General features: G+C 46.1%; 1 protein-coding gene across 1 annotated transcript; it reads left to right on the forward strand.

Moving 5' to 3' along the window:
- Window positions 1–228: 228 nt before the first annotated feature.
- LOC129827868 (treacle protein-like) lies at window positions 229–13085 on the forward strand. Its single transcript, XM_055889112.1, has 10 exons — window positions 229–417; window positions 814–968; window positions 3472–3571; window positions 3665–3772; window positions 3908–4014; window positions 4176–4290; window positions 4685–4750; window positions 8851–9040; window positions 9313–9470; window positions 9589–13085. The coding sequence occupies exons 2-10, from the start codon at window positions 823–825 to the stop codon at window positions 12970–12972; spliced, it is 4374 nt and encodes a 1457-aa protein (XP_055745087.1). The 5' UTR covers window positions 229–417; window positions 814–822; the 3' UTR covers window positions 12973–13085.
- Window position 13086: the final 1 nt, after the last annotated feature.

A 13086-nucleotide genomic window follows, 5' to 3' on the forward strand; every position in this document is an offset into this window, starting at 1 on the left:
CTTACTATCCAATGCATATCAAAATATGGTATTATTCATCACACCACCCTCCTATTATACACAGTCACTTAGACACAGACATACACACCAGTGGAGACTGGTGGGAGCAGCTATAGGAGGGGCTCATTGTTATGGCTTGAATGGAATTAATGTATGGTTTCTATATGTTTGATACCATTCCATTTATTCCATTTCAGCCATTACAATGAGCCCGTCCTCCTATAGCTCCTCCCACCAGCCACCACTGACACATACACATATATATACACACACAATAATGACTTCCCAATATGAGTTTGTGAGAGAGCAAGACTGAATAGCGGAAGTTTCTCGCTTTCTTTCCAATCTCGTTCTAACCAAACACTTCTCTCCAGCAAGCATTCCACCCAGTGATCAAAGAGGAGAGAGAACTCAAAGGTATTTGATTTTACACCATTATACATCATTGCTACTTTACAACTACCGGGTGTGGTGACAGTCACAGTCTATGTCGAGGCAGGAAGTAGATAGGGCTTCTCCTCTGCTTCCAATTGAACAACTTAATCTGTTGATGCTGTGGCTAGATTCTGTAGCACCACACTGTATGCATGAAGCCTAGATTGTGTTAAATTACTTTATTTATGTAACAATAGGCTGTAGGTTTGATCTAAGGGTTTTAATATACAGGATAAGTCTTCTGTGTTGCACTTATACTTGCTTTAGCTCTAACACACATAAAGTACAGATACACACAACGGAGATAGACGGACACACTCTGGTACATCAATACAGAAGTGATGAGTATTTTTGAAACTGGGACCTCTCCTCTCTCAGTAGAGTAAGATGCTGAGTGCGTCCACTCCGACCCAGATGCCCCCCAGCGGAGAGGACAGTTCTGGTTCTGACAGGGGGTCAGAGGTCCGTGTTCCAACTCCAGCCACAGAGACAGACCGCTTCGGCTTCATCCTGGTGAATGGATCCACTGCCGGGTCAGTACGAAGTAGTCTCTGGCTTAGCAGCACTGATAACCAGTTTCTGTTCTCTCACTCTTTTTTTAAAGCCCATGTACAGTCTTTGTCATTTTATTTTTAAATCACCACTGTATGTCTAATAAATCACTGTGTTTATTTAGCGAAAATAAAAAAAATTGTAATAATTTATTTCCCTTGACTTAAAAAATGTAACATTAACCTAACAAAGACAGTCGTGTAGGAATGAGGTTTGTGCAGTAAATGTAAATACATTTAAATAATTAGCTTTTTTATTATAATGGACTGATGGTACCTGCATCTGATGGTCATGGTGCTTCAGGACAACTGGGACCTCGGAAAGAAACTAGGTCAAATCATGACGTCAGTGATCTTCAGGTCAGAAAGTCAGTGCTCAAGAAAGACGCCCGAGTTTCCGACTTCGCAGTTGTCTTGAACGCACTGAAGTTGGAAGTCGGAGATTTCCGAGTTCCCAGATGTTTTAAACACGGCATTAGTCGCAGCGCAGGGAAGGATGGAGAGAGCAGCAAATGGTCCACCTCTCACAGTCCCTGCTCTCTCCTTCCTTTCCTCCGGTGAGACTGACCAGAGAGAGGGCGCACCGTCTTCCACCTGATGGCAAAACTCGAGTGGCACTGCCTCATGCACAAATTCATGTTGTTCTTATGACCAGAGAAAGTGAAATATTCCTTGATATTAAAATGGACACGACGAGCTGCAGATAATAATAAAAGCACAGTGCTATCAAGACACTTCAGCTCAAGTGGAAGATGGGAGAAGCACGTTTTCTGTTTTGTAATAGTGTTGAGTAAAACAGTGTTGAGAGTGTTAAAAACTTAGGCATGAACTCACTCATTAAACAGCAGCTCTTTTGACAGTCTCTCTCTGGTCATGGTTTTAAAAGTAGTGAAATGTCACGTAGGCTAGTATCAAACTTTACTGTGGCGTTTATTGTTGGCTTTTCTACAGAAATGTTTGGTGATCAACTAGGAATGCCTTGAAGATTGACCAGTTGATCGCGATCGACCGGTTGGTGACCACTGATGTAGGCTCTAGGAAACAAATTTGAAGATATTTACATACACAGCATGCTTGGCTGATAGCATGGTCTAGAGCCCACCCCCTTACCCAGATGAACAGTCATTGGTCTATTATAATCAGATCACATTGTGACATCATGATATGTCCAAAAGTTCCATCCCACCTGAACAGGCTGAAATTTCAGGTATTCTTTTCAAAAAGCTCTTACACAAATAAGAGGGGGTGCTTTGCTGCAAGAGGGACTGGTGAACTTCACAAAATAGATGGCATCATGAGGCAGGAAAATTATGTGGATATATTGAAGCAACATCTCAAGACATCAGTCAGGAAGATAAATCTTGGTCGCAAATGGGTCTTCAAAATGGACAATGACCCCAAGCATACTTCCAAAGTTGTGGCAAAATGGCAAAATGGTGTGCGAGCAAGGAGGCCTACAAACCTGACTCAGTTACACCAGCTCTGTCAGGAGGAATGGGACAAAATTCACCCAACTTATTGTGGGAAGCTTGTGGAAGGCTACCTGCAACGTTTGACCCAAGTTAAACAGTTTAAAGGCAGTGCTACCAAATAGTAATTGAGTGTATGTAAATGTCTGACCCACTGGGAATGTGACGAAAGAAATAAAAGCTGAAATAAATCCTTCTCTATACTATTATTCTGACATTTCACATTCTTAAAATAAAGTGGTAATCCAAATTGATTTAATACAGCAAATTTTTACTAGGATTAAATGTCAGGAATTGTGAAAAACTGAGTTTAAATGTCTTTGGCTAAGGTGTATGTAAACTTCCGACTTCAACTGTAGCTTTTACACAATTTCAGTGCTATTTCGACCTGTGTGGAAATATCCTAAAAAACAACAGAGTGGAAATCACCTTTTTAACTGCACTGCCCTTTAAAGGATTGATTAGTTATGATAAGAGAAACAAACTGAGCAATAAGGCATTTTTTGGTTAACAGAAGACACTAAAGACTCATCCTATAACTTGCAACATCATGCAAAAAAACAATTGTAGCACGAAAGATCACAGTTCAGGTTTTTTTATATAGATACAAATATAAGTCATTCTTTATTTAGTTCATAGAATAAACCCAGCTAATAACCGAACACAAATATAACAGACATCCTCTTAACAGTCATCTCCTCTCTCACTCTGTGTCCTTGAACATCCTGACCTGTTGCTATGGAGATAGTCACACCGCCACCATGCGGTTTTCCTGTTTCCTGTGTATCTTTACGGTGTTTTCGTTCTCTGTGACGAGACATGAAGGTGCAGTTGACTCAACTCAGTACATTTTGGTAAATTGGCTGCCTTAGAGAGGACTTTGGTCCTCAGAAACAGGAAAGACTCAAAGTGAGGAGTTAGTTATCTGCCCTAGAAAGATACTGACTTTAAAATGTTATTATGACAGTTATGCTTAAAGTGAAAACCTTATTTTGCTTATGATATGTTGGTGCCAGGAGTGAAGGCCCGCCTCCTGAGCTCGTTAGACAGAGAGAGACGAAGTGGATCAACATCATCAGCCAATGGGATCGTGTCTTACTAAAGAAGTCCAGCAAGGTGTGTACTTGGCATTTTTGATGTAACCTCTTCTGGGACACCAGACCCAGGTATTTGCTCCTGCATGATCCTTACTCTCCACCGGTCTCTCAGGTCAAAGAGCAGTGTCAGAAAGGCATCCCAGCATCCCTCAGGGCTAAATGTTGGCCACTGCTGTGTGGTGCCACAGACAGAATGCACCGCAACAAGGACCTCTACCAGGTAAGATAGAGCAAACAACTCAACTATATAGATAGAATCATTTATTAGAACCTCACTGGGCCTTTATGGTATTCCTACTGTAAATATACAAATATTGCAGAGTAAAGTTATCAGGTAAATCTCTCTCCCTGTCAGACTCTGGACTCCAGGCCTGCCCTACAGAGCTGTGTGGACATTATCGAGAGAGACTTAGACCGCCAGTTCCCCTTCCATGAGATGTTCCTCTCCAGAGATGGCCATGGGTAAAACAGCCTCATGATACTCCGTACAATTTATGGAACGATGATGACATACGACACATCTTTCTCCATCTCTCGTTCTTTTTGTAGTGTTGTATAAATATTGTCTGGTGTTATCCCGTCAGTGTTCTGGTTGATCTGAGTGTTGTGTTGTGTGTGGGTAGGCAGCGTGGTCTGTTCCGGGTGCTGAAGGCCTTTACTCAGCTGAAGCCTGACGAGGGCTACTGTCAGGCCCAGGGACCTGTAGCAGCTGTACTGCTGATGAACATGCCTACTGAGGTACTGTTACAATCAGGGGTGCAACTTTGGTTTTAGAAGTGGGTGGGGGGGGGGGGGGGGTAATTATCATTATTACTTATTTTTTTATCCAGTCGGATAAACACTCCAAACAGCCTAACTGACAGCTCGGAGGCGTCCCATGGTCCTAAAGCACACCGTTGCCTCGTTTTGTATCACATTCCAATGATAAAATTAGGGGGGATAAAAATGCAATTTCAGAATGTAGGACACTCCCCCCTCCGTCCCCACTGAAATTGCGCCCCTGGTTACAATCACCATCCACCAACCTGAACAACATGAAAGGACTGGATAGGTGGCAAGCTTGATCTTTCCCCCGTCACAGCCTGTAATAACCGTCCATCTCTCTAAATACCTTTGCTTTCGCCTCCAATAGGAGGCATTCTGGTGCCTGGTACAGATTAGTGAACAGTACCTCCCTGACTACTACAGCCCTCTTCTGGTAAGATAATGTTACTTACTGCTCATGGTCAATTAGTGATCCAAAGAGTACACAGAGTGAAAACTGCATATGTACAATACCAGTCAAAAGTTTGGACACACCTACTCATTCCAGGGTTTTTCTTTATTTTTACTATTTTCTACATTGTAGAACAATAGTGAAGACATCAAAACTATGAAATAACCAAAAAAGTGTTAAGCAAATCAAAATATATTTGAGATTTGAGATTCTTCAAAGTAGCCACCCTTCGCCTTGATGACAGCTTTGCACACTCTTGGCATTCTCTCAACCAGCTTCATGAGGTAGTCACCTGGAATGCATTTCAATGAACAGGTGTGCCTTGTTAAAAGTTCATCTGTGAAATCTTTCCTTCTTAATGCGTTTGAGCCAGTCAGTTGTGTTGTGACAAGGTAGTGGTGGTATACAGAAGATAGCCCTATTTGGTAAAAAAACAAGTCCTTATTATGGCAAGAACAGCTCAAATAAGCAAAGAGAAACGGCAGTCCATCATTACTTTAACACATGAAGGTCAGTCAATCCTGAAAATTTCAGGAACTTTGAAAGTGGAGTCGCAAAAACCATCAAGTGCTATGATGAAACTGACTCTCATGAGGACCGTCACAGGAAAGGAAGACCCAGAGTTACCTCTGCTGCAGAGGATAAGTTCATTAGAGTTACCAGACACATCTGAACATCAATTGTTCAAAGGAGACTGCGAAAATCAGGCCTTCGTGGTCGAAATGCTGCAAAGAAACCACTACTAAAGAAAACCAATAAGAAGAAGAGACTTGCTTAGGCCAAGAAACATGAGCAATGGCCATCAGACCGGTGGAAATCTGTCCGTTGGTTTGATGAGTCCAAATTTGAGATTTTTTGGTCCCAACCGCTGTGTCTTTGTGAGACGCAGAGTAGGTGAACGGATGATGTACGGATGTGTGTTTCCCACTATGAAGCATGGAGGAGGTGTGATGGTGTGGGGGAGCTTTGCTGGTGACACTGTCTGTGATTTATTTAGAATTCAAGGCACACTTAACCAGCATGGTTTGCACCTGGTGGGACTATTATTTGTTTTTCAACAGGACAATGACCCAACACACCTCCAGGTTGTGTAAGGGCTATTTGACCATAAAGGAGAGTATCTCTATCCTCCTGATTCCAAGCAAAAATTAAAGCAGGAAGCACCAGTGACTCAGTCTATTAAAAAAGTGGTCAGATGAAGCAGATGCTAAACTACAGGACTGTTTTGCTATCAGAGACTGGAACATGTTCCGGGATTCTTCTGATGGCATTGAGGAGTACACCACATCAGTCACTGGCTTTATCAATAAGTGCATCGAGGACGTCGTCCCCACAGTGTCTGTACGTACATACCCCAACCAGAAGCCATGGATTACAGGCAACATTGGCACTGAGCTAAATGGCAGAGCTGCCGCTTTCAAGGTGCGGTACTCTAACCCGGAAGCTTACAAGAAATCCTGCTATGCCCTGCAACGAACCATCAAACAGGCAAAGCGTCAATACAGGGCTAAGATTGAATCATACTGCACCGGCTCTGACGCTCGTCTTATTTGGCAGGGCTTGCAAACTATTACAGACTACGAAGGGAATCACAGCCGTGAGCTGCCCAGTGACACGAGCCTACCAGACGAGCTAAATCACTTCTATGCTTGCTTCGAGGCAAGCAACACTGAGCCATGCATGAGAGCACCAGTTGTTCCGGACAACTGTATGATCATGCTCTCCATAGCCGACGTGAGTAAGACCTTTAAACAGGTCAACATACACAAGGCTTCGGGGCCAGACGGATTACCAGGACGTGTGCTCCGGGCATGTGCTGACCAACTGGCAGGTGTCTTCACCAACATTTTCAACATGTCCCTGATTGAGTCTGTAATACCAACATGTTTCAAGCAGACCAACATAGTCCCTGTGCCCAAGAACAGAAAGGCAACCTGCCTAAATGACTACAGACCCATGGCACTCACGTCCGTAGCCATGAAGTGCTTTGAAAGGCTGGTAATGGCTCACATCAACACCATTATCCCAGAAACCCTAGACCCACCCCAATTTGCATACCGCCCAAACAGATCCACAGATGATGTAATCTCAGTTGCACTCCACATTGCCCTTTCCCACCTGGACAAAAGGAACACTTATTATTCATTGACTACAGGTCAGCGTTCAACACCATAGTACCCTCAAAGCTCATCACTAAGCTAAGGATATTGGGACTAAACACCTCCCTCTGCAACTGGATCCTGGACTTCCTGACGGTCCGACCCCAGGTGGTGAGGGTAAGGGGAAACACATTTGCCACGCTGATCCTCAACACTGGAGCCCCCCAGGGGTGCGTGCTCAGTCCCCTCCTGTACTCCCTGTTCACCCACGACTGCATGGCCAGGCACAACTCCAACACCATCATTAAGTTTACAGACGACACAACAGTGATCACCGACAACAACGAGATAGCCTATAGGAAGGAGGTCAGAGACCTGGCCGGGTGATGCTAGAATAACAACCTATCCCTCAATGTAACCAAGACTAAGGATATGATTGTGGACTACAGGAAAAGGAGGACCGAGTACACCCCCATTCTCATCAACGGGGCTGTAGTGGAGCAGGTTGAGAGCTTTAAGTTCCTTGGTGTCCACATCACCAACAAACTAGAATGGTCCAAACACACCAAGACAGTCGTGAAGAGGGCACGACAAAGCCTATTCCCCCTCAGGAAACTGAAAAGATTTGGCATGGGTCCTGAGATCCTCAAAAGGTTCTACAGCTGCAACATCGAGAGCATCCTGACTGGTTGCATCACTGCCTGGTACGGCAATTGCTCGGCCTCCGACCGCAAGGCACTACAGAGGGTAGTGCGTTCGGCCCAGTACATCTCTGGGGCTAAGCTGCCTGCCATCCAGAACCTCTACACCAGGCGGTGTCAGAGGAAGGCCATAAAAATTGTCAAAGACCCCAGCCACCCCAGTCATAGACTTTTCTCTCTACTACCGCATGGCAAGCGGTACCGGAGTGCCAAGTCTAGGACAAAAAGGCTTCTCAACAGTTTTTACCCCCAAACCATAAGACTCCCGAACAGGTAATTAAATGGCTACCCTGACTATTTGCATTGTGTGCCCCCCCCAACCCCTCTTTTACGCTGCTGCTACTCTCTGTTTATCATATGTGCACAGTCACTTTAACTATACATTCATATACATACTACCTCCATTGGGCCGACCAACCAGTGCTCCCGCACATTGGCTAACCGGGCAATCTGCATTGTGTCCCACCACCCAACAACCCCTCTTTTACGCTACTCTGTTCATCATATATGCATAGTCACTTTAACCATATCTACATGCACATACTACCTCAATCAGCCTGACTAACCGGTGTCTGTATGTAGCCTCGCTACTTTTATAGGCTCGCTACAGTATATATCCTCGCTACTGTTTTTCACTGAAAGCTGACCTCCCTTTTTCGTCTTTTTACTGTTGTTTTTATTTCTTTACTTACCTATTGTTCACCTAATACCTTTTTTGCACTATTGATTAGAGCCTGTAAGTAAGAATTTCCTTGTAAGGTCTACTACACCTGTTGTATTCGGTGCACGTGACAAATAAACGTTGATTTAATTTAAGTGCTGCATCAGATAACCTGGCCTACACAATCACCCGACCTCAACCCAATTGAGATGGTTTGGGATGAGTTGGATCGCAGAGTGAAGGAAAAGCAACCAACAAGTGCTCAGCATATGTAGGAACTCCTTCAAGAATGTTGGAAAAGCATTCCAAGTGAAGCTGGTTGAGAGAATGCCAAGAGTGTGCAAATCTGTCATCAAGGAAAAGGGTGGCTACTTTGAAGAATCTCAAATATATTTTGATTTGTTTAATGCTTTTTTTGGTTATTACATGATTCCATATCTGTTATTTCATGTTTTGGTGTCTTCACTATTATTATTCTATGTAGAAAATAGTATAAATAAGTGTCCAAACTTTTGACTGTTACTGTACATCAATATGTTTTTCATCAGTAAGGAGTTTGGTTGTTGTAACATAGCTCAATAGCATTTCTCCAGACACTTGTCTCTCTAATGTTGTCTATAGGAGGGGGTTCTCTTTGACGCGGCCATGCTGACCTGGGTGCTGAAAAAGACGTGTCCCGCAACTCACAAGCATCTGCAGAGACACGGCGTGGAGCCTCTGATGTTCGCCACCGATTGGCTGATGTGCCTGTTCACACGTCACCTGCCATTCAACACCCTCCTCCGAGTCTGGGACCTGTTCTTCTGCTACGGTCTGTTAATGAAGGAGGGAATGAATGAATTAATCTATCCATCTATCTATTCATTCATCTATGTTATCCAGTATATCTATATATTATGGCCATTCACCTGTCTGTCTGTCTGTCTGTCTGTCTGTCTGTCTGTCTGTCTGTCTCTGTCTGTCTGTCTGTCTATAGTGAAACCTAAAGAAAGTATTTTTCTAACAAAGGGTTTGGTTAATCTCACCTCTCACTCCCCACACATCCTGTGTGTCGTTCTCACCCTCTCCATCCCCCTCCATCAGGAGTGCGTGTGTTGTTCCAGGTGGCGGTTGTGTTGGTGCGCAGGGCTCTGGGCCGGGTGGAGCAGAGGGAGGAGTGTGAGGGCCAGATGGAGACTCTGGAGAGGCTGAGGGGTGTGAGGGAGCAGGTGCAGCAGGAGGACGATACCTTCATCGGAGAGGTCAGACACCTGGCCTCATGTACACCGGTTATACTTGAACTATCCTACCATGCATGTACAATACACACCTGTCACCCCACTTTTACCAACACTCTATCTCCCTTTCACCCCCACCCAGGTGTGTTCTGTCCCTCTTTCGGGTAAGGATCTGGAGAGGCAGACGGAGAAAGAGCTGGAGAAGTGGAGGAAGGAACGGCCTGCCTCCACATTTGATCCCCGGGGTCGTTGCCACGGATATCGGATGGTGTGGGCAAGGGCTCGAGAGAGGGAGGAAGAGAGGAACAGGAAGGAGAGGGCGAAAGGGAACCTGTCCATCCCACCGATTCGCTCACCCTCCCTCCTCTCTCTCTCTCCCTCGCTCCTCCGCAAAAGGTGGAAGAGAGGGAGCAAAACAGACACAGGGGAGTGGGAGGGGGTAGGCAGAGAGGTGAGGAAGGTTTCAAAGGAGGTGTGGGAGGAGAGAAGCGAGGGAGGGGATCTGAGGAGAGGAAGTGAAAAGGATGGTATTCCAGTGAGGGCTCAGGGTGTTCCACCTCCTGCTACAGAGGACAGGGAACCAGTGGAACTGAGAGAACCGTTAGAACACAAAGAACCATCAGAACAGGACAGAACCCAAAAGACCCAGATGACCCCAGATTCAGTCGGAGTAGCGTCCCAGCAACGTGAGCTCACCTCTGACCCTTGCGTCACCTCACAGGGCCAGGAGGAGCAGGGTGGTTTCAGCGAGACACAGGCCTCTGAGCAGCACGGCGACAGCCAGTCACAGGAAACTAACCACAGTAAAGGCTCCATGGAAACACAGGAAGTACTGAGCAAACAGTCAACAGAGAGTGCACGTATCATCACAGAGAGTGCACGTATCATCACAGAGCACATAGTGACAGAGACAAAGGGGGAGGCAGAGGAACGCAAGGAGACAGAGACACATGCAGAAGCCAAGACAGAGGAGGAAACAGTGACAGAGATCCAGATTCACACAGAAGCCAAGACAGAGGAAGAAATGGAGGCTGAGGTACAGAAAGGACAACACACAGATACAAGTGTAGAAACAGAGACAGATGTGGGGTCAAAAACAGAGACTCAAACAGATGTTAATGCAGACACTGAGACAGACACTGAGACCGACACGCAACAAGAGGCAGATAGAAACTTAGAGGCAGAAACAGACATTGGGTCACTGAGAGAGAGAGACAAAGAGACGAACACAGAGACTGATACCAACAAGGAGATAGAGGCACGTACAGAGACACAGTCACACAAAGGGACAGCAATGGAGACACACACTGACAAGACATCTGAGGCAGAGAGACAAACAGAGGTAGAAACTGAGGTAGAGGCACATACAGAAACAGAGACACCGGGAGAAAATGAGTCAGCGATGCACATAGAGTCAGACACAAGAGTAGAGGCAGACTTGGGGTCACAGATGGAGGCTGATACACACATAGAGACAGGGAAAGAGTCAGAGATAGAGGTAGGGACAGAGACAGGGACAGATGCGCGCACAAAGGAAACCACTGACACAGGGATAGAGGAAGTCACTGACACAGGGATAGAGGAAGCCAATGACACAAACACAGGGACAGAGGAAGCCAATGACACAAACACAGGGACAGAGGAAGCCAAGGACACAAACACAGGGACAGAGGAAGCCAAGGACACAAACACAGGGACAGAGGAAGCCAATGACACAAACACAGGGACAGAGGAAGCCACTTACACAAACACAGGGATAGAGGAAGCCACTCACACAAACACAGGGACAGAGGAAGCCACTGACACAAACACAGGGACAGAGGAAGCCACTGACACAAACACAGGGACAGAGGAAGCCACTGATACAAACACAGGGACAGAGGAAGCCACTGACACAAACACAGGGACAGAGGAAGCCACTGACACAAACACAGGGACAGAGGAAGCCAATGACACAAACACAGGGACAGAGGAAGCCAATGACACAAACACAGGGACAGAGGAAGCCAATGACACAAACACAGTGACAGAGGAAGCCAATGACACAAACACAGGGATAGAGGAAGCCACTGACACAGGGATAGAGGAAGCCACTGACACAAGCACAGGGATAGAGGAAGCCACTGACACAAGCACAGGGATAGAGGAAGCCACTGCCACAGGGATAGAGGAAGCCACTGACACAAGCACAGGGATAGAGGAAGCCACTGAAACAGGGATAGAGGAAGCCACTGGCACAGGTATAGAGGAAGTCACTGGCCCAAACACAGGGATAGAAGAAACCACTGACACAAACACAGGGATAGAGGAAGCCACTGACACAAGCACAGGGATAGAGGCAGTCATAGCGTCCCCAAATGAAATTCGGACACACACAGAGACAGCATCAAAGACAGAGGTACAATACACAGAGCCCTCTAGAATAACACCAGCCAATCAGAGCCAGGTTTCTCCAGAGTTGACCTCAGGCCAAGACCAAACAGGCCAAGACCAGAAGATTCCTGAAAAACTCCAGGGTCCAGTCACCATCCATCCAGAGAAGAATCAGGAGACCCAGAACGTCAGAGAGAGTGAAGGAGAGAAAGAAGAGAAAGCATTAGCATTTCCCTCACAGGAAGCCTCAACTGACATCCTTCCACCATCGCATCAGGGGGAATCACTGAAAGCTGATCTCACTCTCATACCTGGCAAACCAAAGTCCCAAAGTAAGAGTGAAAAGAGTGAGTCTCCACCTCCTGCAGACTCAAAGGCTGGATCTGGCAACCCAGTATCCACACACGCGGACGTCTCCTCCCAAAGGACTCAGGCCCGTGATGGACCTTTGGCAATCACTTCCGAAGACTTCCGGCTCTGCAAGTCCTCCAGCTCACGGAAGCTCACTCGGAGGCTCTCTGAGGATCTCTTCACCGACCCCAACCAATCACAAGCCACCTTCACACACTCTAACCAATCAAATGCAGGCCTCATTCAGTTCGACCAACCACAACCTAACACCACAGCTCCAATCCAGGTACCAAAACACCCAGAATCACCACGGCATATCACAGGGAGCATCCCAGGCACTGTCCCACCTCAGACTGTGTCCAAACCAGGCAGAGGACCAACCGACACCCACAGGCGATTTGGTCTCTTCCGCAGGCTCAAAGGGGAGCAGCCCAAACAGGACAGGGAGAAAGGGGAACCTAAAGTCCCTGTCCCCAAAATCCTGATCCAGGACTTTAGTGACGGGACAGGTGAGGGGCGCACGGTCAGGGGGGAGGAAGAGGAGGAGCTGAGCTCCAGAGAGAGGAGGAGGAGACGGAGGGAGCAGGAGAGGAGGGAGAAAGAGGAGGAGAAGTTACGGAAGAAGAGGGAGAAGGAGATGGAAAAAGAGGAGAAAGAGAGAAAGAGGGAGAGGAGGAAGCCTCAGACGAGAGGGAAGAGTTTTCAGGTGCAACACAGCAATGTCCCCCTCCCCGGAAACAGCGGCTCACAGACATTTGGTTCCAAAAGAAACTCTACTCCGTCTATGGAGACATACTTTTAACAAGCAAGGAAATCTAATCTAAAAATATTTTACAAACCACAAAAATGACCCATAAAACATTTCCTTCAATTGTAGACTTTTCTGGAATGTAAATAAAACAATTATTTTTTCTAA

The sequence above is a fragment of the Salvelinus fontinalis genome, chromosome 29, assembly GCF_029448725.1.
Source record: "Salvelinus fontinalis isolate EN_2023a chromosome 29, ASM2944872v1, whole genome shotgun sequence".
NCBI classification, from domain to species: Eukaryota; Metazoa; Chordata; class Actinopteri; order Salmoniformes; family Salmonidae; genus Salvelinus; species Salvelinus fontinalis.